This window comes from Lathamus discolor, chromosome 2, assembly GCF_037157495.1.
Source record: "Lathamus discolor isolate bLatDis1 chromosome 2, bLatDis1.hap1, whole genome shotgun sequence".
Lineage (NCBI taxonomy): Eukaryota > Metazoa > Chordata > Aves > Psittaciformes > Psittacidae > Lathamus > Lathamus discolor.
The window spans coordinates 148427344-148453678 of NC_088885.1; the positions used below are offsets into that span (position 1 = coordinate 148427344).

The 26335-nt window shown below is 46.3% G+C and overlaps 2 protein-coding genes across 4 annotated transcripts in view; one reads left to right on the forward strand and one right to left on the reverse strand.

Annotated features, from left to right (window-relative positions):
• Positions 1-23804, forward strand: part of NTAQ1 (N-terminal glutamine amidase 1) — a 47022-nt gene extending 23218 nt beyond the window's left edge. The window contains exon 6 of one of the 3 annotated variants that reach the window (XM_065668912.1): positions 10145-10262. In XM_065668912.1, coding sequence (XP_065524984.1) covers positions 10145-10188 — 44 coding nt within the window. In that variant the 3' untranslated portion in view covers positions 10189-10262. Of the gene's footprint in view, positions 1-10144; positions 10263-14881; positions 15220-23781 lie in introns of those variants that run through there. The other 2 variants (XM_065668914.1, XM_065668917.1) reach the window with 2 other exon arrangements.
• Positions 1992-26335, reverse strand: FBXO32 (F-box protein 32). The gene is made up of 9 exons (XM_065668909.1): positions 26100-26335; positions 23050-23162; positions 21293-21342; positions 20519-20611; positions 14110-14203; positions 13069-13253; positions 9491-9673; positions 7813-7956; positions 1992-7153 (listed from the first exon to the last, which is right to left on the reverse strand). The coding sequence occupies exons 1-9, from the start codon at positions 26213-26215 to the stop codon at positions 7064-7066; spliced, it is 1068 nt and encodes a 355-aa protein (XP_065524981.1). The 5' UTR covers positions 26216-26335; the 3' UTR covers positions 1992-7063.

Genomic DNA, 26335 nt, shown 5'->3' on the forward strand with positions numbered 1-26335 from the left:
GCTTGTTTTCTACTAAAAAGCACAGCATATTGCACATCAAGAATGGCAAGGGGTGAACTCATTTCTTTCCAGCTTAGGGAAGGCCTTTGAACCCACACGAGTTATTTATAGAGCCTTTTAGAAAACAGCTCTCCCATTCCTGCAATTTTGATGACAGAAGCAGCTCAGGTTTTGTTAAAAATAAAGCAACCCCCTACACGATTGACAGGGGTTCACCCCACACCCCTTGTGAAGCAGAACTGAGAACTGGGGAAAGCTGGGGCAAAGGAGAGTCATGATCTTAATAGTTGATGTGTGCTTTTCAAAATGCCTTTTGCCCAAACTCTGCTCCTTTGTTAGGCTCCAAGCACTGAGGATGCTTCAAGGAATTATGCAGGGTGACTGGTTATTGGTCCAAGTGGAACAGGTTGTCCAGAGAAGTTGTGGCTGCCCCATCCCTGGCAGTGTTCAAGGCCAGGCTGGACAGGCCTTGGAGCACCCTGGTCTCGTGGAAGGTGTCCCTGTCCATGGCAGAGTGTTGGAACTGGATGATCTTTAAGGTCCCTTTCAACCCAAACCATCCAGTGACCTCATCCATGCTTCTGGCTGCCTCAACAGCTACCCTGACTGCTCTTAAAAGGTAGAGATGTTAACAGCAATGACATAGAAGTAGGAACAATCATAGAATAGTTAGGGTTGGAAAGGACCTTAAGATCATCCAGTTCCAACCCCCTTGCCATGGGCAGGGACACCTCACACTAAACCATCCCGCACAAGGCTTCATCCAGCCAGGCCTTGAACACTGCCAGGGATGGAGCACTCACAACCTCCCTGGGCAACCCATTCCAGTGCCTCACCACCCTAACAGGAAAGAATTTCCTCCTTATATCCAATCTAAACTTCCCCTGTTTAAGTTTTAACCCATTACCCCTTGTCCTATCCCTACAGTCCCTAATGAAGAGTCCCTCCCCAGCATCCTTATAGGCTGCCTTCAGATACTGGAAGGCTTCTGTGAGGTCTCCATGCAGCCTTCTCTTCTCAGGGGAAGAATAATATAGAGAATTATATATAATTATCATATTCATAGAGAATATGAGAATTGTAGACAGACCTCACCCACCATATTCCTAAAAAGTATCCCCCTTTAATGACTGAGCCTATTAAAATACATTGAATTGGACATTTTCAAGGAAGTTTGTGTAAAATAAACACGTCTTAACAGCTCTCTCATCCCCTTGTTTAAAAGGCTCTGGTCATCTTGCAGACTGTCTCTTGTTTGCAAAGCCTTGTGTCTTGGGGGTGCAGCCCTCTTAATTCTAAACCTGAGGCATAGCATAACTACAGAAAGACCTATGAAACCACTCAAGCATACCTTGACAGTGCAAATGAGATTAAACCCCAAGCATCTGCATTTCATGCTTATTTTCATAGCTGGCATAGCTTTTATCAGGCAAGCAATCCTGTTTTACCATGGTAACTTCTCCTCTTCCAACCTGAAACATATCATTTGCCTTTTCAACTGCTGTTCCCCCTATTTACTGAGTCCTTATAGTAGGCTCCTATTCACATTCCCTCTGAGCAGGAGCCTGGGTCAGCCTGTTGCAGTCCTGGCCAACCAGATGCAATTGTAACTGAAAAAAGATAAAAATAAGTAGCTTGGATAACATGCCCACGAAAAACAACATTTCTGTAAGCCACGGGTTAGCGTTGAAGCTATCAGACCAGAGTGAGCACTGGTGATCTCTTTTGGGGCAATAATCACTCCTGTGCTTTGTCCAGAGAACACGAGCTCCACATCAGCAATGTTTTTTGCTAGAAGTAAGGGCTCCATTCACCTCAATCTCCTTCAAGGTCCAATGAAGCCACAGCTCTATCCAGTTTATTCTTCTACTGCCACAACCACCCAAGTTCTGGATGTTCCTCCATCTGGATGTTCCTCTGTTGCTTACAGTTACCAGAAATGTTAAGTCTGAAAGGTCAACTTCGAAGCAATAAGACAACCAACTCTGTGGTTCACATTGTTTGAACATTTATTGCAATTCAGTGTCAAAAATGTTTTACAAAAATACATTACTGTCTGCACAGAACAGATGTAAAAATCAGAGCTGAACATGCAAGGGAAGAAGGAAAAAAAGTGCAAATTTATAATGGAAGGATTCTAACCACACAATAATATTAAACAGAAGTCTTATATAAGGGATGCCTTTCACTTCGTATCATCTCTAGTTACAGCTTTAAGGAAAAACAAAGCAGTACACACGCTCCCTTCCATATATAAGTAGGTATTTATAATTACTGCAGATGAGTTCCTAAGGATGAGCATATTTGCTGTTTCAAATTAAAATGTTCTCTTGGTAGCAGACCTGTTAGCATTCTGTGCAGCACATGATGGCTAAAACAAATACGCAAGTTCCACCCTCAGCTGCCCTCCCAGTAGGGGAAGCAGCAATGCTTGGTTAGTGGAGGAGAATCTCTCTCATGTTCAAGGTATTAATATACTAGAGACTGCATGTGTCAAGGACAAAATGGATTTGTTCTCCCTAGGGCCAGATCCTGCAAAGCTGATTACCAGCACCCGATGTCTATCACATCTCCCTCCAGTGATTTTGTTAAAGGCAGGTAAAGACACTCACACAGCCCAGCAGCCACACGCTGACAGCTTGTGTGACAGTCTTCAGAACCTTTAACAAGCACCATTATAAGCCATGAGCTGAGAAAAGCAGCACAAGCAGAACACCAGAGACCCAAACCTTGTAACAGCAAGTCTTTATCAATCTAATCAGCCATCGGCTCCACAGGGTGTGTGTTTTTGCAAGCAGGCCAGCTAGGAAGAGTGGCATTTTAATTTAAAGCTATGTCTTTTTGGCAAAGTGCTGATCTATGGGGAAATTGTGCAATGGGTTTGTTAAGAACAACCGCAGAAAACAATGCTGGTTTGCTATCCTGAGCAGGAGAGAAGTGTGAAACAGCACATCTGATTTATGAGCTACACAAGAGAATTTGAAATGTTCCTGCTCTACATCACATTTTAGCTACTAAGAGCCAAGGAATTTTCTGGGCAGGAAAAGCTGGTTTAGTACCTGCATATGTTGTAGAAGGTGACAGCTTAGCAAAGGTAACTGAGGTCAAACAGAAATGGGAACACAAACAGTTCAAAACGTGGGGGCAAAGAAAAAGAATACAAAAGATATTCCCATATACAGAAAGTGGCAGGGTGCAAATAAATGTTTACATATAAAGCAGTATCTTCAGAGCAATACAGGCCTTCCTAAGCGCTTTACAAAATAAAAGGATCTAGAAACTCCCACAGTTAAAAAACAGAAACCCAAACAATACAAGAGGAGGTACACATTTTATGATCAATCTTTACCATACCATAGTTAGTATAAAGGGCTTAAGGTATGTACAGCTGAAATTACGCCTCTTGAAGTGGCTATCACATTAAAACGAACTCCAAATGCCTGCCTCTTCTAGAAAGCTGAACTGCAATCTCTGGGATCTCTCCCTTCCTAAGCCGCCTCCTTCCCCTGCATGGATCTATTTTTCCTCTTCACAACACCATGTTCTACACTGCTGCACTGGTTAACACATCCTCTGAAGATAATGAGATTTCTTTGGATATGCTGGCAGGAAAAAATACAAGAGAGGAAAAAAAACCCTCCTTCCACTAACTGGAAGGTGAAATGTCATTTGAAAAGAACATTCTATTTCCAAAATACAAGTAAAAGTCTGTTTTCCCTTTACAACAGCTTTGCCACCATTGTCTTAAAATAAAGAGGTCCTTTTTGCACGAGAGCAGCCTCAAACCAAATCCAGCCTGGAAGCCCCTGTTATCACTGTCAGTTCTGTTACTCTGCCATCCTCAGCCAAGCAGATGCCTTTGCACTGCTAAAATACTGATCGCTTTGTTTGTAAGTTGTTGGACTAAGGTATTTGGATGCAACAGCATTTCATTTGAAATACAAGAGTATTGAATTCACCACAACATCTTCCTGTACCAGCCTTTCAAGAAACAATCAGTTTCCCAAAGAGATCAAGGCCTCATGTGACTCTTGCTGTAGCAGAAGGGTAATGACTGAGGCAGTAACTGAGTGAGGCTTATTCTGTTTCCTTTTGTTTAGTCCATTTTGTTCTCCAGCACAGTACTTGCTTGGTTTTCTGCTGCTTTGGACACAGACAGCAGTATCTCAGGACCTCACAAGAGCAACAAACAAGTGTTTGTAAGTATTAACAAATAATCTTCACCTCTTTGACCATTTAAGATTATATAGTGCTAATAAATAAAAACCCCACCTCTAACTGATGCTTTATAAATAGGAGCCTCAGTTGCTCATTATGTTGTGAGCATGACCTGTAGTCTCTGGGCAGAGGACACAGAGTAAACTCTTTGCTCAAGAGCAGCGAAGGGCTGATGGAGACAATGGGTAATGCTCACACATTCCCAAATCACAGCTAAATGCTGAGATTTTGTCTTGCTGTGTAGGGAATGGACTAGGCTGGATTCAAACCCAAGCTTGAAATTCACCCAGTGTCACAATCTCACAGTGGATAAGTGTTATCTGCTAAGCATGGACTCAGACTAGGCAGAACCCCCCAGCATTTCATAGTGAAGTAGCATTGCCTTCCCATCAACCATGGTGAAGTTGGCTCACTATGGGTGGCAAGCCAACGGAATAAACCCACCCTAGGTCAGAGCTGGAAACAGATGCTGCCAAGGGGCACAGGTACTCTTGCTTCCAGAAAAAGGAGCTACAACAATCTCCAAATACAGTGGCAGTGCTTCACTCATTTCACTTGCATGTTTCTGTCCTTAATATCCTCATTCACAAAGCCAGATTTCAGCCTCATCTACCCACTGTGGGTATGAATATGAACACCCAGTGTGGGAATGAAAACAAACTGGCCTCCTTCACTCAAACATCCCCCCAGACAAGCACAAGTTCATTTCTCCAAGGTAACAGCTGTTAAATCACTTTCAGTTGACATGAGTATGATCAGCAGGCTTATGCTTTCCACCAGCAAACTGATGGATGGGGCATCAACACCAAGACAAAGCTCTGTATGCTGCATGTGTTGTCTCCTCATCTCTGGAGAGTGCCAAGCTCTGGGCCATGGCTAAGGGTGCACAGGTTCACAGAGCAAAAGCTTGGGTTTGCTGTTGGAAAGCAGAAGGGCAGCTCTTGTCAGCATTTTCCTGGTTTTCCTCCCCCATTCCCCAGTGCTCCATCTAGAGGCAGCTTTTTTCCCTTTCTGCATCTCTTCCAAGAAAATGCAAAGTGATTTAGTTTGCAAAAATGCAAATACTGTCAATTTTTAATATAAACACCTGCAGAAAAGTGTGGAAAGTCAGTTATAAAAATGTAAAAAAAAGGAACAGAGTAGTTAACAATAATTAACTCAAGTAGTTCTTCCTGAATTGTCCTGAGTACTCCACTTCCTCACAGTTCTTTGTACATAGTCACATAAATGTTTACCCTTCCAAGGTATCCTGCTTACATCAGCACAGAGAAAGTGCTATACAGGAAATCTACTGGCAAACAGCAAAACCCTTCCATACCTTGTTAGATATGAGCTGGATGCTTCGAGCTCCACTGTAGGGAAGAGCAAAGCATTGCATGCAACAGAGGAGATGTCGAGCCAGATCACGGCCACAATGAAGTCAGTTTGACCACTTACTCCATAGGACTGAAAGTTTAGCTCTAGACTGGTGTTAGATGATCCCATAAAGCAGCTCAGCACTGGAAGTGGAAGGGATTAGGCTGGGTCTTTGGTTATTTCTCTGTGTGAGTAGCAAAGATGCCAAGTGCCATGCTGGAAATCCCTTGATTACCCCAGACTTCACTGCTGGTTTTAGGAAAATGCTGACCAGTTTCTTCATGGGGGTTGGAACAGATGACTTCTGAAGGTCCCTTCCAACCCGAACTATTCTGTGATTCTATGCTGTCTTGCTCATCACCCTAAACTCCAGTAGTCTGAAATGATGCTGCCAGTCCTCCAGTGACTAAAAACCGCATAATTTCACTAGATTGGATGGTCCAGTTCTCCCTGTATTTTACCTGCCCCAAGATGACTGAATTCACTTGACAGCACTGGGAATACAGAGCAGTGTGGGAAAACATGGCTTGAAGAACCAGATTCTAACCTCACTTGGGATTTCAACCAGTGTAATTAACCTAGTGGAGCTGATACGGCTTTACATGATGAGATAAAATCCAGTACTTTGTTTCTCTATAATAGAACTTCCTCCCTTTTAGATAATCTTCATCCTTGTGGCTTCACTTTCCCCTTTTGCTTAGTCTTTCATAAACCCAACAAATTAAAAGAGGATGGAGTAAAGTCTTAGGTATTTATATGGTGCCTATCATCTAGGCATTCAAGCACAGAGCAAGAAAACTAATGTAAAGAGGTAAGCATTAATACAAGAAAAGATGCTTACTATCACAAACATTTCCCTTTAAATCATTGTACAAAATACAAAAGTTCACATTGTACACTGGATTCTTGTTTGAAAGGTACTCAATCTAGTAGAGGTAGAAAGTAGTATGTTGCCATTCTCTCTCACAAGTAGGCTAGAGTTCTATGCATTTCAGAATGTGTCCTTTAAAAACAAAAGTTAAACTTGTCACAGGGATATTTTTCATAAATAGTTTTAAAACATCATATTTATAAATATGTATGCTAAATAAAACCAGATGGAGGAACAGTTCAACAGTCCTAGCCTCGTATTGCTTTCTCTCTGTAAGAAACAAACCCAAAGAGTTCTCAAATGGTTGAGGGGCAATTTCTTTTTTAACTTCTAAAAACAAGAAAATGAAGTTTTTTTTGCCCTGTATCTTGTACTCTGATTCATAAAAAAGGGACTCTGTACAACGTGCTGCTTTTATACACCAGTCCTATGGAAGTCTGTATTCCTTAAGTGCTGCATGTCAGTGAGCAACTTCACCTTTCATCTCTGAGATCCTCTTGTTCCTTGACTCAGGATCTTCGAACAGACATGAATATTTACACTATTTACAAATGGAGTGTCCAAGCTCAGTGGCATAAAGTGTCCTGTAAGAATCACATAAGCTGCGGTGACACAAGTTCAAAACCTGAACAAGTTGATAAAGTCTTGCGGCGAAAGTGAAGTGGAGCAAGTCTCCGGGTTGTTGGCTGTGCAGGGGTGATCAGTGCCCTGGGAAAGGAGAAAACAACTCCATTTAGAGAGACGGTGGAAAGGGCGCCAGAGCATCAGCCAACTTAGCACTGCCCCCTGCCAGATATCCTGCTTGCAAGGAGAGCAGAGCCCAGAATAATATTTCTACTCTCCAGTCAGAACTGGGCTTTGTGGATTAGGGGCTCCTGGCAAGTCACAGGAAATAAAACCAGCAAAGATCCAGTTCATACTTTTCCCTTTTTCTGAGGGATGAGAGGCTGCAGCCTCCCATCAGCAGCACGAGCTTAACTAGAGACCTGCCCTACCACAGCAGCCAGCAGATTTTTGTCTAGGCTGTTCTGTAGCCAGCTAATTGTGTTGCCAAGATCTCCACCTCCATATAACGGGTGGGAGGAGCTGCTGCCAATGCTAGGGTGATTTACTGCAGGCAGCCCTACAGTATGCCCATTTCCCTCCCCTCTGGCCTTGAAGGCCACTACTTTTGTTCAAGATAAAGATGAGATCTCAAGCATAGGGGAGAAAGGACCTTAACAGCTGAGGGGGGATTAAGATGTAGGAAAACACCAGGTTATGGAGGCAAAGGAACCACAGCACCCCAAACCAGCTGCAAACAGACAAAGCACTGGGTGCCTCAGAGCTCCCACCCCAACTGAGTTTGCCCCACCAGCACCTCATACCTTCCAGGAGAGGATGTGGCAGTGCCTGCAGAGCTGCAGCGTGTCACCATACTGCTCCTTCCGTGGGTAACACCTTATGAGCTTGAAGTACATCTTTTTCCAATCCAGCTGTCCCTTGTCAGATAAGATTAGCCGTTTGCGAATCTGAAGAGAAAATAACAACAACTGAAGCAGGTAAAAAAAAAAAAAATAATGCTTTTTTCTTCCCAATTCATGTTTTCTCCCTTGCATCCTTGTGAGGTCCCGTAACAGTTTCCGAGAAAGCTCCTGCTCTGAATATCCAGCTACAACCAGCTTCCTAATAGCAACAGCCTCACCCAATACCATTATGAGGGTCTATCCCCATTTCATTAACATTACCATATGAAGCCTGAAACACTGGGAGCTATTTTGTAACTACTTTAGCCACTGTTTCTGGCTGGCAGGACAGTGAGTACAGTTGCATTTAACTGTTTTGGAAGTTATTTTGCTCCTTCGCTGACTTGCAGAGTCAATGATTTGTCACATTAGCTTGGGCAACACCCATCTTCAAGGGTTCATTACTTGCAGAGACCGAATTTGAATTAACTTCCCCAGTCACTTCCAAAGGCAGATTCAGAATACGCAAATAAAGTCAAGTCAGAGATGTGGCACATGGTCCATGAAGTGCTGAGGTCTGGTATAAATACCCCTGACGTTCACCTATAAATACAGAGAGGGCCTTTGGTTTTAAGTTCAGAAGATCCCAGATCTGGAGCCCACAACATGAGGACCGGGATCTGTTGGAATGAGTCCAGGAGGCCGTGGAGATGATCAGAGGGCTAGAGCACCTCTGCTATGGTGAGAGAGTTGGGCTTGTTCAGCCTGGAGAAGAGAAGGCTCCAGGGACACCTTAGAGCAGCTTCCAGTGCCTAAAGGGGGCCTGCGAGAAATCTGGAGAGGGATTTTTTTACAGTGGCAAGTAGTGACAGGACAAGAGGGTAGATTTAGATATGAGGAAGAAGTTCTTTACTGCGAGGGTGGTGAGGACACTGACACAGGTTGCTTGGAGAAGCTGTGGCTGCCCCATCCCTGGCAGTGTTCAAGGCCAGGTTGGACGGCTTGGAGCAACCTACTCTAGTGGAAGGTGTCCCAGTCCGTGGCAGGGGGTTGGACCCTTCCCACCCGAGCAATTATATGATTACCAGCTTGTAAAGGGTTAAAGATGCTTGCCTATGTAAACTTGGGTACTGGTAGGGCTGTTTTCCACAGGGCTGTTTTCTGCATAGTCCTGTCACTCACAGAAAAGCTCAGAGGGGATTTCCTGCTCTAAAGTGTAAGGCAGTACAACTCATTGCTCATGGACCACATCCACAGAGATTCACCATGAGGGTGTCTGTCCTTGTGACATCAGGGTCCAGGCTGGAGCTTGCCTGCATGTTTTCCCCACACACGTGGGGAGGGGAGCATGACTTGCAGTTGTTACTACCTGGATTAGGGTTGAAGTTCACCGTATGACTAATTCCTCAGGCTCCTGTTTCAGGAATCATTGCTGTGGCATGCAAAGCCCTCTATATAAATCATCTTCACAGCCATCCTCATGCCAGCCTGCATTATCAGCTTGTGGCACAGCACTTAGATCCAAGGAGAGTCAATAAAGAGTGTCCTACCCATGTGTTCACTTGCAAGTGGGGTACAACAAGCAAAGTGGTGGTAGTACCTGTCTGTCTGTGAAGTGGTACTGGCAGAGTTTCTTCCACAGCAGCCGGTCTTCGCTGAGCACTTGCAGGTCAGGAGCCACCTGACCAAGGCTAACCAGGTCTCTCCCATCGCTCAGTCGCTGCATGATGTTCAATTGTAAACACAATGGTAGGTCTGTGAAAGTGGTTCCTTTAAAGGCAGGCTGGAAGAGACAGACAAAAATAGAGCTCACAGGAAGCTGAAAACCCAAGTAATTCTATGCTGCAGCAGAGTTACTGCTTTCTTAGCATTGTTCTTCACATAAAGAATAATGCTGTAGTTGCCTCTTTGAACAAGGAGACATTTTACATAGAGATATTTAGCCTCTTGCCTCAGAACAGTTTGAAATACCTTCAAGGATGAGGCCATGTACATGTAATACAGCAGTTAGAAGCAGAGTTGCGGTTCAAGTCTCCTCCTCCCCTTTTTGTGCATCCCACATCCATACTCATGAGACTGCTCCCAGAAGCACCACCACCAGCTTTCACTACAGCAGGACATTGGCTGCATCATGGTATCAACTATAAACCATCCAGGTCTCTCCACCATGAGGGAGATCAGTATTACTTCTCAAGTTCAGCCTCATGTTACACATATTGCTGGGAATCTCATGCTCTTCTGACATGTGTTTTAGGTTCTGTTGTCACAGGACCCCGCTGTAACCACAGCAGTGACTGATGAGTACCCACAGAAGGGTTTTTCCCTGCATGTCTTCTCAGGTCGCTGCTGGCAAGACTAACTTTGTGAACACTTGAAGGACCTGCCCCTTTCCCATCAGCTGCAGCCATGGCTTTCCAGGCTGTTCAGCCACATCAGAGCACATCCTAGCCCACAGAGACAAAAGCTACCTTCACACCCCATCCACCTTTGCCTGGTCTACATGGGGTGCAGGACTGTTTTGCAAGTCATCATGGTGGCACAGCTCCAGGACAAATTGACCACAATGGATCTGCAGGCCCTGCACTTGGGGGAAATCCAAGGCACACATGGGAGCAAAGCATCAGCAAGGACCACAACCCAGACTCCAACTGCTCCAAAACCAGCCCCAGCCTTATTAAGGCAAACAGCAGCTTTTAGGATTAGGTCCCAATGAAGAAACAATGTTAGACAGATGTGCCAAGTTTATCATTTACCCTGTACAGAGATGCTGCTATTTTAAGTCACAGAGTCACAGCACCCATCTCACAATTGGCAGAGCTATTAACTGTTTCAAACAAGAAGCACGAGGCCCACCATCAGCAGGGGAACACTGCATGAAGCTGCTTTTAATCATGTGGTTCCATCTCCAGTCATCCCATGTGAAACTCCACAGGCACAACAAGTATGTGTGTACACAAATAGCTCCCACCTTCCCTTCAGTGCCCTCATCACCAGCCTGGCCAAACCATGCAGCACTGCCCAGTACCTGCAAGTGCCACAGCTTTTCAAACGCATCATTTCTGGCCATCTCCACCAGCAACAGGCCCGAAAGAAACGCTCCAGGAGTGAACTGTCTCTGCCACCTCCAGAGGACACTTCTTCCCATTACAGCCTGGGTCATATCTTGAGGTAGGAAGAATACACTGGAGCCCTGGATCACCTCCCAGTGATCTCCCTTCCATTCTCCTGCACTCTCAACATACACACTTTGCTAGGGCACAACATGAAAGACTAAGCTCAGAGGCTCAAAAAAGCCCCAAAGCTCATGCTTATGTCTTATTTCTGAAGAAACGAGTGACTCAAGCAAATCCTTACAGGTTTCCTGAGTCAGGGCCAAAGACTTATCTGCTACTTCTTTTCCCTCACTACTCCTTTCCAGGACTTTCGAACATTACTTATTTTGGAGAAAGAACACAGATGAGATCAGAGCAGAGCAGTTCGCTGTCACTTTCTGGACAGAGTTGGTTTTTTGTTTTAAAGCAGCTCTAGCAAGCAGTATTTTGCAAGTTTCTTTATTTTAAAGGTTTAGGTCTTGGCTGTTGCAAGACATTTCCCCCCTCCAGAAACCCCAGAAGCACTCAGTGCACTGTAAGCAACTGGCTGCACAGAGCTGAGCTTGTTCTTCCTTCCTCTAAACTCAGCTGGTTTTGTTCTAACTTAACCTACAGTCATCTTCAGGGGTGTGAAATTTGCTTTGCAAGCTCAACACCTATTTTATTTTAGAAAAGTGCCTGTAAATACACATGTAATTACACAGAAATGAATTCTGTTCACAAGCAACATTTTGATGCGCTTTAGTCTAGATAGACAGAGTTCTTTGAAATGCTTGTCTGTCCTTTATGAGGGAAGCAGCACTTGGGGCAGCAGATGCCCAGGTGAGCTGAGCCTGACAGTGCCCAGGCACAGGGCAGCTCCCCAGCTCATGGACCTGCTGTGCCCCAGAGCCACCACACAGCTGGGCCAGTGCTTCCCCTGCAAGGCCCATCCCAAAAGCTGCACACTGGGAGGGACAGCAGGTGGGGACTCCCTGACCACCATCAGATCAGGCACTGCTGCTTTTGCAGCTCTTCAAACTCCGCAGAGTTTATCTCCCGTGTCCTGTTGCCTGCATCACTTCAGGGAAGGACTGGAAATTGTTTCCTGGTGCTCCCAGGAAAAGTGGTGAATACAGGCCCTTTGCTTAATCCTTTGCAAATGCCTCTCTGGTTAACCCCCCCAGAGAAAAAGGTGCTCTTTATAGTCTCTTGAGCCATGCCTTGGTCTGCCCACCCAATTTCACAGTCCAGTTCACTACAGGAAAGTCCTACAAAGGGCACACCAGAGATCAGCCTTGGGGGAAAGCTTGATCATTCCTGTGAGTAGGTATCCATCCCAAGTGGAAAAAATGTTTAGACATGGTCCTGGGCAACTGGCTGTAGATGTCCTTGCTTGAGCAAGGGTGTTGGGCCAGACTAGCTCCAGAGGTCCTTTCCAACCTCAACCCTTCTGTGATTCTCTGAAATGGAGCAAATTCAGACTATTCCCATGCAAAGCCAGGTTAGGAATTTCTCAATACATCTTCCCCATCCACACAGACACTGCTGAAAACACACATTGTAAAAGCAGGACTCATCCAGCTAGAACAGGCAGCTCCAGACTATTGGAAGAATCACTGATATTTTCAGCCAGGAAGCACGAAGTTGCACAGCTCTTTGGAAATTTGCATTTAATTTACAGATTGAGCAAATCTAAAAACCTCAACTATCTGATAAACAGGTTTTGATGACAAAGTCTGTTTCACAAAGACTGAGTTGACTTTTTATACTGAGGCTTAGTCTCTGAGGACTCTCATGTGGGGGAGGTGGTTTCCTGCCCAGCTCTGTTTGCACAACATTTCACGGCCATTAAGGAGTCAAACCACTGGGTCTGTGACCAGTAACAGTGAGCATGATCCTGGGTCATGTACACTGAGTTTGATTTAAGGGACACAAGTAATGCTAGGAATGCATCCAGTTATTTTGGCAACTCCAGGTCCTTCCCCAGCACTCTGTGCTTGCACTTGGGAGTACAGTGAGATGCAGTCACCTAAGTGAGAGCTGCTACATGAGAAGGTTTCACAAAGGAGCCACGTTATTTTTAGCTTTCAGGATTTGTGCTTACCCTGGTGATCTGAATGTTGTTCAGTTGCTGCTGCCAGTGGAGAATACTCTCCATCCTGTGCACCCACATGTTGATGTTTCCAACCAGGACAGACTTGCCAACGCGTTGAACTAACGTGCAGAGGGATGTATAGAGGGTCTGCAGCAATTCCCGTATTAGCCTGATGTTCTGCTGATCTTCAAGGACTTTGGAAGAACAGGAAAGGTTAAAATTAGAAACTGCCCAAATCCTTTTCTAAATCTACACATTCCTCAGGCAGGTCCATTTATCTGCTACAGCCCCACAGGCCAGGAGAGCCAGCCTGTAATTTTCTTTTTAGAGGAAAGCACTTAAAACATTAGCCAGGCACAGTAGGTTAGACAACAGATGGAAAGAGATCCTCCAGGATAAACAGATGAACTATCTGCCCTTTCTGCATCACTTCCCATTTCCCACCACTGGCAAGCAGCCAGTTTTCCCCTCTGATATCCATGTGTACCTCTTCCTCATCTACCCCAGCTGACATGCAGGGAAACAGCTCAGGATCTCCTTTCTCATCATGTATACACACACTAAGAGGCTGTTCTCTATTCCCAGCCCTCAGACAGAGCTAGAGCATCAGGGAGGAAAGTGCCACATGTCAACCATTCAGCCCCTCTCACAGGTGAAGGCAGCTCTGGAGCTTTCCTTCCCTGTGGAGCAGTGGGAGCACTTGATACAGCAAACTGGCAACAAGGCGGCAGCAGAGGCTGCAGATAGGCTGGGGGCAGGAGCAGCCCATCTCTTCTGCAGTCAGAAATAGGACTCAGTAGGATGCAGAAGGGGTGGTAGCAAGGAAAAGGAGGAATCACCTCACATACCTACTGGAATACAGCCATTTCCCACTCACCCCCTTCTCCAGTCCTTCCCTGAGGGAAAATGGAGCTGCACTACAGAAATAAGCAATGGTGCCCCTCTTCACCCATCGTGTATTGCCTGGCTGTTCTCAAGGATGTGGTTCACACAGGACTGCAGATTAGATCAGATCAGATCCGCCTCCTCCTCCCCGCTCCTGTCTCTTACCTTTCTGCACCACTTTCTCCAAAATGTTCATGTAGTTCTTCTGGGCAATGCCGCTCAGTGACGTCAGCTGAGACTTTGCTATCAGCTCCAGCAGCTGGGGATAAAAATAGAGGTTGCAAGCCTTAGAGCACAGAGATACCTTTCTAATCTTGACTCCTGGTCACATGACACAGCAAAACAGTCCACGGACTTGTTTGCTGCTGGAAAATAAAAGGGAGCTAGAACAACAGAGCAAGCTAATGCAAAGGGGGAGGAGAGCAGAGGCCAAATAATTAAACCCACATCGAAGGGGGGGATAAGAGCATTCTAATGATCTTGGGGGGTGGGGGGAGAAAACTTGATTTCATGGTTCAGAGACAGAGAAACCACAGAGCAGCGCTGAGGCTGGCAGCCTCTATTCACACCAAGAGAACAACGAACAGCCAACGTCACTGTCCTTTGCTGGGGCATAAACAAGCCCTGTCATGAGGGAACATGAGCAAATGCCTGTTTGGATGGGGATATTATTGATGGAGCATTAATGAGAATCAGACTCCGCGATTTACGTCAAGCTCCTGGGTTGCATGGGTTTTGTCAGAGTGCTGTCACCATGGTAGAAAGGTTGAGCACTGTATTATTAAAAACAGCCTCCCCCCTTCAACAAACTCCTTTTCCCCCAAGGTTTCCTCCCCTGTTCAGCTCTTACAGCTGAAACACCAAGCCACCTTTCCCCATTTGTCCTGTTTACTTGTTAACCTCCCCTAATGGAGGTCTCGCTTTTACTTTCCATTAGGATTTGTTTCCCATCATTGATCTGACTTGTGTACAAGCTGAACACTGAATTCAGGCTGCAGATGCTAAAGGAAGCACTTCCCGTAGGGAAGATGCCCTCTCCTCCCCAGCTCTACCACCACAAGAACAGCTGTGGAAGCTCCCTATGGATAATGCACTGCAGAATATGTATCCTGTGATCTTCCAAGCCTTCCTCCCTTCCCCCAGCATTATATAAATACACAGGCCATCCACATGTCAGTCCATTTGGTTTGGATGTACATAGCCTCCTGTTTTAATTTAGAAAGGAAAGGGAAAACCTTTTATGCTACAAGTCAATCAACACGTTACCACATGACTAGCTTATTAATCCTTTATCATCTGCAGCTACAGTATCCAGTTGCTGGCACTGCAGAGCCCAGCAAAGGTGCAACCACTTGTGTCAAGTAACTAAGATGGCTTTTGACAAGACTTGATAAGTCATGAGCTGAACTGTTTGCCCCGCTGTAAGAATGACAGGAATGCATCCAAAAAGTCACCGGCAGCTTGCCATGAAGCAGGGAGCTGGGAAGAGGTGTCACTGCAGTCACTCGCCTGCTTTGCTCACATGTGACTGCCACTTAGGAGCAGTGAAGTTGCCTTGAGTGACTGATCTTCTTCTGTCTGACTTCCAGGCCAACACCACCATCAGATGGATTTGAGTTTACATTCTATTAATATCTTGTACCTCTCACAACTGAAAGAAAACAAGATGAAAAAAGACTTGTGCTAGCTCCTGTGAAGGGCAGGCTGCCTGTTTTCTTGGCTCATTTGAGGGGAAACAAGAGATGCAGGAGTTTGGTAATACTTGGTGCACAGGCATCATCTTGCTGTATCAGCTAAACTGAGACAATAACCAGATACTCTTAAAAACAAGGCAGTTTGCAAGATGCTCAAGATGTTTAATAAGAAGTCTTTTATTCATTTTTTGAAATAACAGAATTAGAAAAAAATATCAGTGCCCCAAAGTGGTCTGTAATACCCTGCTTACACTGAACTGTTCAGCCTTTAGACCTTGATTATAGTGATCAATTCACCAGACTCCATCTGTACATTAGCCACACATGCACCCAGATCAGGTCTTCTGTGCATGAACAACTGCTGTCTCCAGATTGCACCATTCTGGAACTGGCACAGAGACAGCTTCCTCCAGGCTGGGTGTTAGCAATGTTGTGCCCATTACAGAAAACACCAAAATGCACCCAGTGATAAGCATCACATAATGCAATACTGTAGGAGTGAGAAGCCAGGGCCATTCTTTAAGAACAAGGATAAAAATCTCAGTTCCTTGAAGGACGGCTAAATTAATTTTGTCCCAATTTAGCAAATGAACAGATTCAAATTTGCCCTGTCTCTGTTTATCAAGGTTCAATTTATGTTCAGTGAACCAGCTTAGATATCACGTGTCACCTCCCTTTCCCTGCAGCAATAAACACAGGATGAAATTCCATATGAAAACTATGTTGTGAATACTTCTAGGACTGCTCCACAGGGACTGCTGGCTGAAGCAACCAGCTTAGCCCTCCAAACCAAGACACTTTTTATTCTTCTGTCCTCATGTAATACATAAGACCCAAGTAAGCAATACAGTTTTATCCATGTCCCACATGCTTCAGTGTATTGGAGGGTCTCAGCCTTGGCACAGACCCAGAGTATGGTCTCTTAATGGACTGCCAAATGGGGGTCTACAGCATTATAAAAGGTAAATCAATATTGCCACTTGCATAATACAGACCAAGAGCAGACTGATGAATTCAGATTAATGCTGAGTAGGGTAAAAAGCCTGGAGAGCTGCAAGCATGTGTTTTGATGCAGTTGCATTAAGTCCAACCCACGCTCAACTGAGAGGGACAGATGGTAGGAGAGAGTGCACAGGGAAAGGTTAAGAGCAATTTTAAAAGGCCTGCTTTCAAAACCACTAAGTGATTGCATTCCAACTGATTGTAACTAGGCCTGGGAAGCCTGCAAGACCTTCAGAAAACAGGACATTAGATCCCAATTCACTCTTTCAGCTCCTCAGAAGTTGATAAAGGTGATCTGGTAGCTTCCCCAGGAAATCCTTCCTACCATCTCACCCACATTTTGTGTGCTCAGAGGTCTGCCAGAGCCACAGAGGAAGGGCGAGAGGTGCAGCGGGCTATTCCAGAGCCTCTGCAAAGCTGGCAGGAGGCAGCATCTTCAGCAACAGGGCAATAACCTGCTCAGTTCCCCACAAGTGATGGGGCTCCTGCCCAAACCCCACTAGCTGCTGGTGCAATGAGCCACTCAGCTTCAGGAGCAGAGCAGGTTCTCCTATCATAACAAGGGGAAAACCCAGCAAACACAACACTGCTGTGTGGCAGGGCATAAAGTTCCCTGTTTCAGGACCATGAGAACACACGACATGAGTCGCATACAGCAACTACTGTGCACAGCATTGCTTAGACCTGCTACAGCCAGATGGCCCTTGTGCCACTGTCTCCATTCAACACCGGGATGCATGGGCAATCCATACCCCAGGTAACCAACAGCTAAGGGCTTATAGCACCGACAGCCCAACCCCCCCCAGCAGGCCTGCAGCACCCAGCAGATGGGTGCAACCTTGACTCAAAAAGGGAAATGATTTGTAATTATTAAAATCACAAGTCTCAAACTACTCAAGTGTAAACCCCCTTTAATACCTCAAAGCAGCTATAGGGAACCTGGACTGCACCCTGTGGGGATCCATAAGCTCCTCCTGATTGGGGATTATGGTTCCTCACATCTGTACAGCTTAAGAAAAATGTACTGCAATGAAAAATTCCTCCTCCAGCCCCACCTTGCTCTCACAGCCCTTCAGTTTGTGGCTGAAATGTCACATTGGCTTTCAGCTTGGATGTAGAGCAAGAGCAGGGCGAGTTATAATGATTTACAGCACAGGTGCTGACAGATCTCCATGAGACAGCATCGAGCTGATTTCTTTCAGCACAGCATAAATCCAGGACTCCTGGAGCTAACTGCCGTAAAAACATTATAAGAGACTACTTTAGCAGACTGCACACTATCTAGATCATGTTATTCCAGAGCTGTGCCCATGCTGCTCAACCTGACCTAAGCTTTTATGATGAGATACAGCACCTTCCCTTGAGATATTACTGCACAACCATCATACAACAAACCTTTCTTAAGAAAGCAACCTGTAAAACCTCACTGTCATCTGAACAGTGATCCCAAAGGATAAAAAACAACTGCTGGGCTGTAGGTACTTGTTGTCTTTGCTGATATTACTTCTGCTTACAAAATACTTCCAGTCTTTAAAGCCAGAGAAACCAGGGCTGCTTCAAGACCAAGAACAGTTTGGGTACTCTTTATCAATCACACACTTCTTTACTAGCTCCAAAACTTTGTCCTGTAACATGTAGGCAGATGGTACAGTTTAAAAGATCAACAAGAATCAAATCCTAGCACCAGTGCCTAGACTTAGCACTTCCAGCACTGTATCACCAGACTGTCAAGATGAGATTGATGTTGGAAGAGAATTTCTTCAGTTATATGAACTCACTGGCTTCGTGAATACCTGCCATGCCTCCTGCAGCTCACACCACCTCAGAGGTGCCCATTTGATCAGTGCACTGTCAGTATTACTTTGGGAATATCTTAAGCAGCAGACATTCATGCATGACAAGAAAATCAGCACCAAAACCACTGTAGCACTTAAGTTCAGAGAAATTCAGAAAGGAATGCTTTGAAAAAGACAAGCTGATGCTCAGCCTGAGAGCCCATTTTCCTGTCAGCACTGATGTAGCTTATTTCTCTATAGGGCAAATTTGCGTGTAGCCAGCGGAATCCCAAGCCTGCAGCTGTTTCTCTCCCCCTTTCCCCTACAGACAACCTCTTACTCTTCCCCAGCCTCCAACTCTAAACTTCCCTCCTTGGAAAGCATTTGCTTGGCGAACTAAGTAGCATGACATTAATCAGATACCCCAAGCAACGGGTGGAACTAGAGAGAACAAGGGAGGGAAAGGAAAAATGTTATGCCTGCCAATATTCAAAGGCATTTTCCATGTGACAGTCTGCTCATCTGTGTGCTCTAGGAGGCCTGTGATTTGCAAAGGACCATAAACAAGATCCACATCTAGGCAGAGCTTTTCGTGAGTAAATCTGGCCCCTAAGGCACTTTATGAGCTACTATCCACCGGAGACTTGGCTGATACAAGTCTTTCATTTTAAGAAGCCAGTTTTCTATTTGATCCATGGTACCAGGTTTAATACCTTCTTTAATCTGCCAAACCACAAGTCAGCCTCAATTAGAAAGCTTCATACTTCTCAGTAGTGCTGTATCCTTAAAACTACCGAGGGGAAAGCTATTCTTAAAAGCTCAGAAGAGAGGCGATCTCGAGAAACAAGGACACATGCTGACTTCCATACAGAAAACTGCTGTTTTCGACACAGCCGATTCAGGATGCTTTCATGGGAAAAAGGGGAAGAAGGTCAGCCAGAGTCTCCCCACCAGACCGCACCAGCCTCACTGAAACTTCACTATTCCAAATGTTAAATGGGAATTCTGCTTGATCATTGCAGTCCTATGCAAGATACCTTCCCAGGCTGACAGAGGCTTCCACAGGCTCCTTGTCACCTAGACAAACCAAGGTGAACCTGCTCAGATCACTTCTTCCTTAGACACTTCATGACATTTGACCCAAAGGGAAAGCAATACCAATGCTGCTTGCTCCAGAACCTAAAACCTGAACAGCTGGTGCCTCACCAGTGATCAGCTGCTGATGAGATATGAAAAGGAGCTGTTTATAAACAGCCTCAAGTTAATAACAGATTTTTTTAAGCTTATTGAATGCCAAACCTTGATAAACATCTGAAATTCAAGATCAATTTGCAGATCACATGCACATAACATACAAGCATCCACAGTCCTTGAGACAGTAGCTCCCCAACCACTACCACCCCCTTCAGCCACACAGAGCCAAAAGACCTGTTACGCAAAGCCAGAATGTGGGGAACCTGGGGTTGATTCCTCCTTCCTTTCAACTAATGGTGTCAGGACTAACCAAATGCTTCACCCACTGAAACCACTGCTAGTCACACAGTATTTAGAGCAACCATGATCTTTAGCACAGAAGAGCAGTGCCTCCAAGAGGTTCAGCCCATCCTCTCATTCTCAAAACTCTCAGCTCCTCAGTGTCTCTCCTTTATCACTTCAAGATAGAGCTTCACAGCCCTCATGGAGCTGAAGCCTTCTACATGAAGAGATTTCTGCTGCTCTATGGCCTCTGCAGAGAGCCCATGCTCCTTTTGGGGGCTACAGAAGTTACACTTAAGTTGAACTTGGAAGTCAGGGATGAAAAGCTAAGTTTTCTGGGTTTCAGAAGTGAATTTCACAATGGAAAAGTAGTAGGAATGCTAGGCTAAGGACAGCCCATCACCTACGTTACCACCACCTACATGCCTCTCCATTTCAACAGATCAAAGAGGAAGTTTTGGGCATCTATCAACACAGCTACAATCAAGTACTTCATGCAGCAAAGCACAACACCCTCTCCTTTCATGTCTGGGCCTCTCTTGGCCAGTGCTTCCCATCACCCAATTGCAGCTCAGTTCAGAGCCTCTACCACCATCACAGCAAAATAAACCCTGGCCTTTCACTCACCCTCACAACATAGTTGAATCTCCTGGAGTCCAGGATAGCACTGGAGAAGTCAAGTCGGTTGAAGGCTTCCCCCAGGGTGCAGTAACCATGGCGCTGAGGAAATAAAAACAACACAGTCTGGGTCATGTTTTGCCCGACATGAGTCCTGACAGCACCAGGTAAATGTGACCCAGGGCAAACTCAACTGAGCAAGCTCATGGTTACAAACCATGAGAGCAGCTTGCAGCTGGAGGAGGCCTCCCACAGAGCCACACTTACTGACATCAGGAGTGGGCATGGCCAGATGTAGATTAAGGTATTTTCCTCAACAGTGACCTGAGATCTGCTCATGACCCATGAATTTACAGGTGAGAATAAGCCACACATTCCAATGGTTCAATATATAGGGCAAGTTCAGAACAGTCTCATACAGCTGCTTCTCTCCATGAGCACAAGCAAGGCGTTGTGATGAATTCCAATGATTTTCCATGTTAGGACTGTTCTGGGTGAAAGCCAAGAACAGTATTATGGCTTGGTCTGCAAATGGCTGGGTTTTTGGTTGTTTTTTTTTTTTTTTAACTGAGGGAAGCAAACAAGTCATATTTTAAACACATGTGCAGCAAGCCCTGGCTCCCTGATTGGGGCTTAAAATCATTACTGAAATTCCAACCACAAGCCAGATCTTCCACTTATCTCTGAAGAGCTTCTGCTGATTTATATCAATACAGTATCTCCCACTGTGTGGAAAAAAAAACACGGTAGAAAATGGAACAAAGAACCTATGGAGGCACTCACCTCTTTTGTGCTCCCCTTGTGAACATAGATCCACTTCTCCTGGTGGAAATCTGTTTGGATAAAGACATTTTGCTCAGTTAATCTCCCACCTCAGAGGGCTGGATCTCTGTTCTGCTCATAACGCTCACTGCCCTTTTAGTGCAAATGAAGTTATTTTGTGTTTACACCATCTGCACTTGAAACCAAATCTAGCAACTTGCTAAGCTGCTTTGTTTCCATACTCCTTCATTTGAGACTGCAGCCCTGAGCCTTAGAGAGGGCTTCTGTTTCAGTGACACAGCTCAAGACTCTAAATGTTTAATCTGCCAGCCACAGATATACCATAGCACCTCCTCTTCTTTGGTCCCAGACAGTAAGTGTGGCTGACAGCCAGGTTCTGTTGTTATTGATTTTATTAACTATTCATTACCTTAGTTACAGGCTTGGGATTGAATGTCAAATTTGAAGTTGAGCAAAAATGTCATGAGACACCAGGCATGTGGGAGAGAGCTTTTAGCAGTGAGGTCAGGCTCAGAGGAGCATGCTTGTGCTTGCAGCTAACTTGCTAAAAAAGAAAAACCTATTTGGGACCAAAATTTTCCCATTTCTAATTGCCCCTCCCTTCCCTCAGAAATGGGAGTTGTCCCATCCACTCCCCAAAATAGCTTTCCTGTACCCACCACACACTGACTTGGTTTGCAGTAAAGCCCTTATTGTAAGCAGTTTTGCTGCTCAATCCTCCTCCCACAGGCTTTTGACACTACTTCCACCACACGCTGTCAATCAACAGCTAGAGTAAGGAAAATTATTCTCCCTGTCCTGCTAGACTTCTTTCCTTAAAGAAAATATCAGGCTTCTGGAATCCTTCCACCTAAGGATGCAGCGATGTCACTGCTGTCTGGTACTGCAAGCCCAAGGCCAACCCATCCCAGTTACAGATGTGCAGACCCTGCACCAGGCCCTTTTAAATAGTAGGTCACAGCAGAATCCAGCCAAAAACTGTCATGGTAACATCTGTTTGTTCAGAGAACCAAATACACTGAGGGGCCAACTTCTGGCACCAGTTTCTGAAATCCTGGGGGATGCACAATGAGCTAATAGTAGTGTGGGAATTGTAACTCATTTCCTCTGTGTGTGTTTACATTTGTAGCCCTCACATTGAACTCTAGTACCTATCTTCCAATCAGATCACCACAGACCCTGCCGCCCCTGCAGGCTCCCCCGAGTCCTCCACAGTGCACCATCCAGACCCCTGCTGCTCACTGAGCACACAGAGATTTCAAACCTTCCATTGTTTTGAGTGAGCTGAAATCTTATTTCATTTTTCACGCACTCCGCGCACAGAGATAGGATCAAAGCTCGCATTCAGGCTTATAGCCTCCAGTAATGTAGATTAGTGCTCAACATGCATATGGAAGGAAGAATAAATTTAGCTTGTTGTGCACAAGGAAGTCTATGGGGTGGGGGGGAGGGGGGGAACCAAACCCTGGAACTGGTTCATTTGAATGTACCATAGGAAAAAATTACCCTCCTTCTGACAAGCACAAATGACAAATTTGAACAGAACAAGCACAACTCCTCAGAGCAAGGATTATAACAGGGGCATAAATCTTCACATTAAACTGTATCCAAGTTCTCTACTTAGGTCAAACACGGGCGCAAAGCCCTTCAAGACACTCTGGAAGCCTTCATAGACTGCAAAAACCAGAGATATGAGGCGTTTTCCATTGTATTGCAGCAACTCCTCTTAAAAAAGAGAGCCCAAACAGACATCTTACATTGAATCTTGGCTTTGTTATTCAGCAGGTCTTTTTTTCTCTTCTTGGCAGCAACATCATAGTTCAGGCTGTTGAAGAGATTCTCTTTGTTGTGATCATCCTTCTTGCAAAAGCTGTGAATGACACAAAGCAAGGTTTCTGTTTATTTCTGCAGTCTGCTGAACACTATGTTTCCTGCAAGGAGAGAAAATACACAGGTTTTCTCTGGGAGCTCCAAAGCTGCCTCCTTGCAGGCTGCTCTCAAGAAGTCTACATGCAGATTTTGCATCCAGTAATGGTATTCTTAAATGAGCCTCTCGTGTCTCATTTCTGCGCTACAATACCCACAGCAAACAGGAACAAGTAATACAGATTGCACAGTTAGCACTGGGACACTATTGGCCAGTATTTTCCTTTCTTTAACCTGTTTGTCTTTATGTAGCACCGTATCCGCCTGCTGTAGGTGGCATATTCCTCTGAGCCATTCAGACTTCCACAGAGAGACATATTTAGACATCTGTGGACAGGTATATGCACTCAAAATATTTATTAACAAAAGAGTCCCTACAAAACATTCTTTCAAGCTCAGCTGAGGTCCAGACTCGGCTGGTGGCTTTCCAAACACCACATAGTAGCAGCTATACTAATTAACAGCTAGGATCTCTAGTTCAAGACTGCCCATCTGCTTTTGCTGGAGCTCTGCTGTAACTATATGATTAGTGCAGAGAACTATAACCCCTTATTTCCTTCAAGGGCAATGAAAGACTGTCTATAAAGAGGATCTGCATCAACATCTCCACATTCTTCAGACCTGCAAATGAGCAGATCCATGTAGCAACATGAAACCGGGAAGCCCCCGGGCAGTCACATCACTGTAGCACAGTTCCATGGGGGTGGCAGCACCCACCAGGAGCTTTCACACCAGAGGACCCTGCACCCACCATGCTGCCCAGAGCTGTGGGGATGATGTCTATGTGTGCAGATGCTGTGAAGACAGGATATGCATGCAAGAGAACAAAACAGACAGCTCCCCCACTGCCCCAGCAGCTCACAAGGGATGGGAGATAGCTGTCTGTAGCTCTGAGTTCAAAGAAGGGTCCCAAGCACACCACTGCACCTCTCGACTGCTGTGGCTGGGACACCCCTGGAGCTCTGGCAGGCCCTTGAGAGCTGCTGCTTACAGCCCTGGGCAAGCTTCCTCCACAGCAGCAATGAGGACCTTCACACAGCCAGACCGCTTCCTCCACAGACCTCATGTTTATACTGCCTCCAAAAGACAACACGAGCACCACACCAGCTCACACCTCTGACAGCTACCCAGCACAGGCTCCTGCAAGGGAATGAAATCTGGGCAACAAGGTTCCTCATCTCCCCTGTCTGCCACCCGTCAGCACAGCCACATCAGCAGCACACATGGAAACCAAGTGACCAGGTCAGTTTCAGCACCATGAGGGACCCAGGCCTCTGGTTTGGCATCTCACATGGCTCTCAATGCAGAAGAAACGTCCCTGGCTTCAGAACATCAAAAGCCTCAGCTCCCCCCTTCTGCTCCATGTTCTCCTCAGATAACAACAAAACTGCAGCAACTCCTGCAGGTTCCTCCACCACACTGCAGGAGGGGAACAACAGCAGCAATGCCGGTGCACAGTATTCACAGTAACAGCTCAGGGAGCCTGACACTTCCACCAGGATCACCTAAACCTAAGAGCAGAACATCTCAGCTGCACATCTCCCCCATCCATGCTGCTTTCTGGTAGGGAACCAAAGCCCAAGAACAGAGCATGGCAGTAAGGAAGAAGCAGGTTTGAGATGTTCGAGCTCACATCTTATCAGGGTTACACAGAATCGATAATGGGTCAGCACTCTCCATGCGGTGGCAGAATCCAGGCCCAAGAGCACAAGATGGATCTGCTTTAAATCTCATGTGTCAACAGCACACCCCTGACTGTTGACTTCCTACTGAATGACTCTGTAATCTGAAACCTCCATAACAACAGCAGTGGCCGAATTCCAGCATGGGAGGCAGATTATCCCCTGTTTATGTACTGCCAGGTTTCCACACGCTTCTCCAAGACATCTTGACAGGTTGAACAGTTGGACACCAGCACCTGGCACTGGAAGGACCTCAGACTGGGGCCAGTATGTCACCTGCTCGCTTTTTAATGGGAGAAGCGATGTATAAACCCAAGGCAAAGCCAGTATTCCCAACACAATCACATTAACAGCCATTTTCCTACCTACTTACAAATGAGATGCTTTCCATTCTAAACTTCATTTTAACTTAGAGCTTGCACAAAAGGGAGACCTGCTACATAAACCTCCTTGCACAACATTTCAGCAATGGCTCGCAGCAAATCCCTGTTTTCTCCACGTCCCTTTGCCATGGACATTCCTGACCCATCCCTCAGCCCAAACCTAACTGAACACAAGATGCAGCTCTGAGAAACGCTTGGTTCTGACAGGAGCAATCTGGCCGGAGACCACGAACACCCACACTGCCGCGCAGGCTTCCTGCCCGCCGCAGCTCGGGGGGTTTGTTGATGTTGTGCAGGCAGATTAGTCAAGCAGCACGGAAGCTACATTACTCATGGGCTGCGGAGAGTCATGGCTTCAAACACATCATCCCGCTCCAGCCCAAGAGCCGGGAAGCCCCAGGCACAGCTATTTCATGACGGGGATACCCCTAGATCCCACAGGGGAGGCTCAGCGATGCTCCCCGTAGGCACATCGTCCAAGCCGTGCGGCTGCGGCTGTTTTCACCCCCCTCCTTCCCGTCCCACAACCGAGAGGGACAACGGCCTCTGTGCATAGACAGCCCGCACCGCCGCCGGGGCTGAGGGAGACGGGCTCCGGGTCCATCACATGCGCGGGGGAAAGCCGCCGAGACCCCTCGCCTCAGCGACAAGGAGGCCCGGTGTTACCGGCAGCCCCGCACAGGAGCCTCCCCCGCCGGCCCCAGCCCGGACGAGAGGAGAGGCCGCCGTCCATCTTACCGACCCCCCCCGGCGCCGGGCGGCCGCACCGCGGCGCCCCCTGGCGGCCCCGCCTTGAGGCGGGGCAGGAGCGGGTACCTGCTGATGTCGCCGACGAAGCCGCCGCTCTTCTCGTCGAGGAAGCGCGTCCATCCATCAGCCGTCTTCACCCAGCTCTGCCCGGGGGACCGCCAGTCCTGCCCCAGGAACGGCATGGCGGCGAGACGGAGCGGGGCAACACCGGGAGAGGGACCGACGCCGGCAGGAGGAGGAGCGGCGAGGAGACGGCTGCCGGAGCAGAGCGGCGCTGCGGGTGCCGCGGGGCTGCGGGCGCC

Bases quoted from the DNA above. Each gene is read 5' to 3' on its own strand.
- FBXO32 (XM_065668909.1), bottom strand. From the start codon at position 26,215: ATGCCGTTCCTGGGGCAGGACTGGCGGTCCCCCGGGCAGAGCTGGGTG. The intron at 21,343-23,049 runs GTAAGATGTCTG...TTATCCAAACAG, and splicing joins TAACAAAGCCAAGATTCAAT to ATTTCCACCAGGAGAAGTGG. The intron at 7,154-7,812 runs GTATGAGGTGCT...CTCCTTTCCCAG, and splicing joins GCCACATCCTCTCCTGGAAG to GGCACTGATCACCCCTGCAC.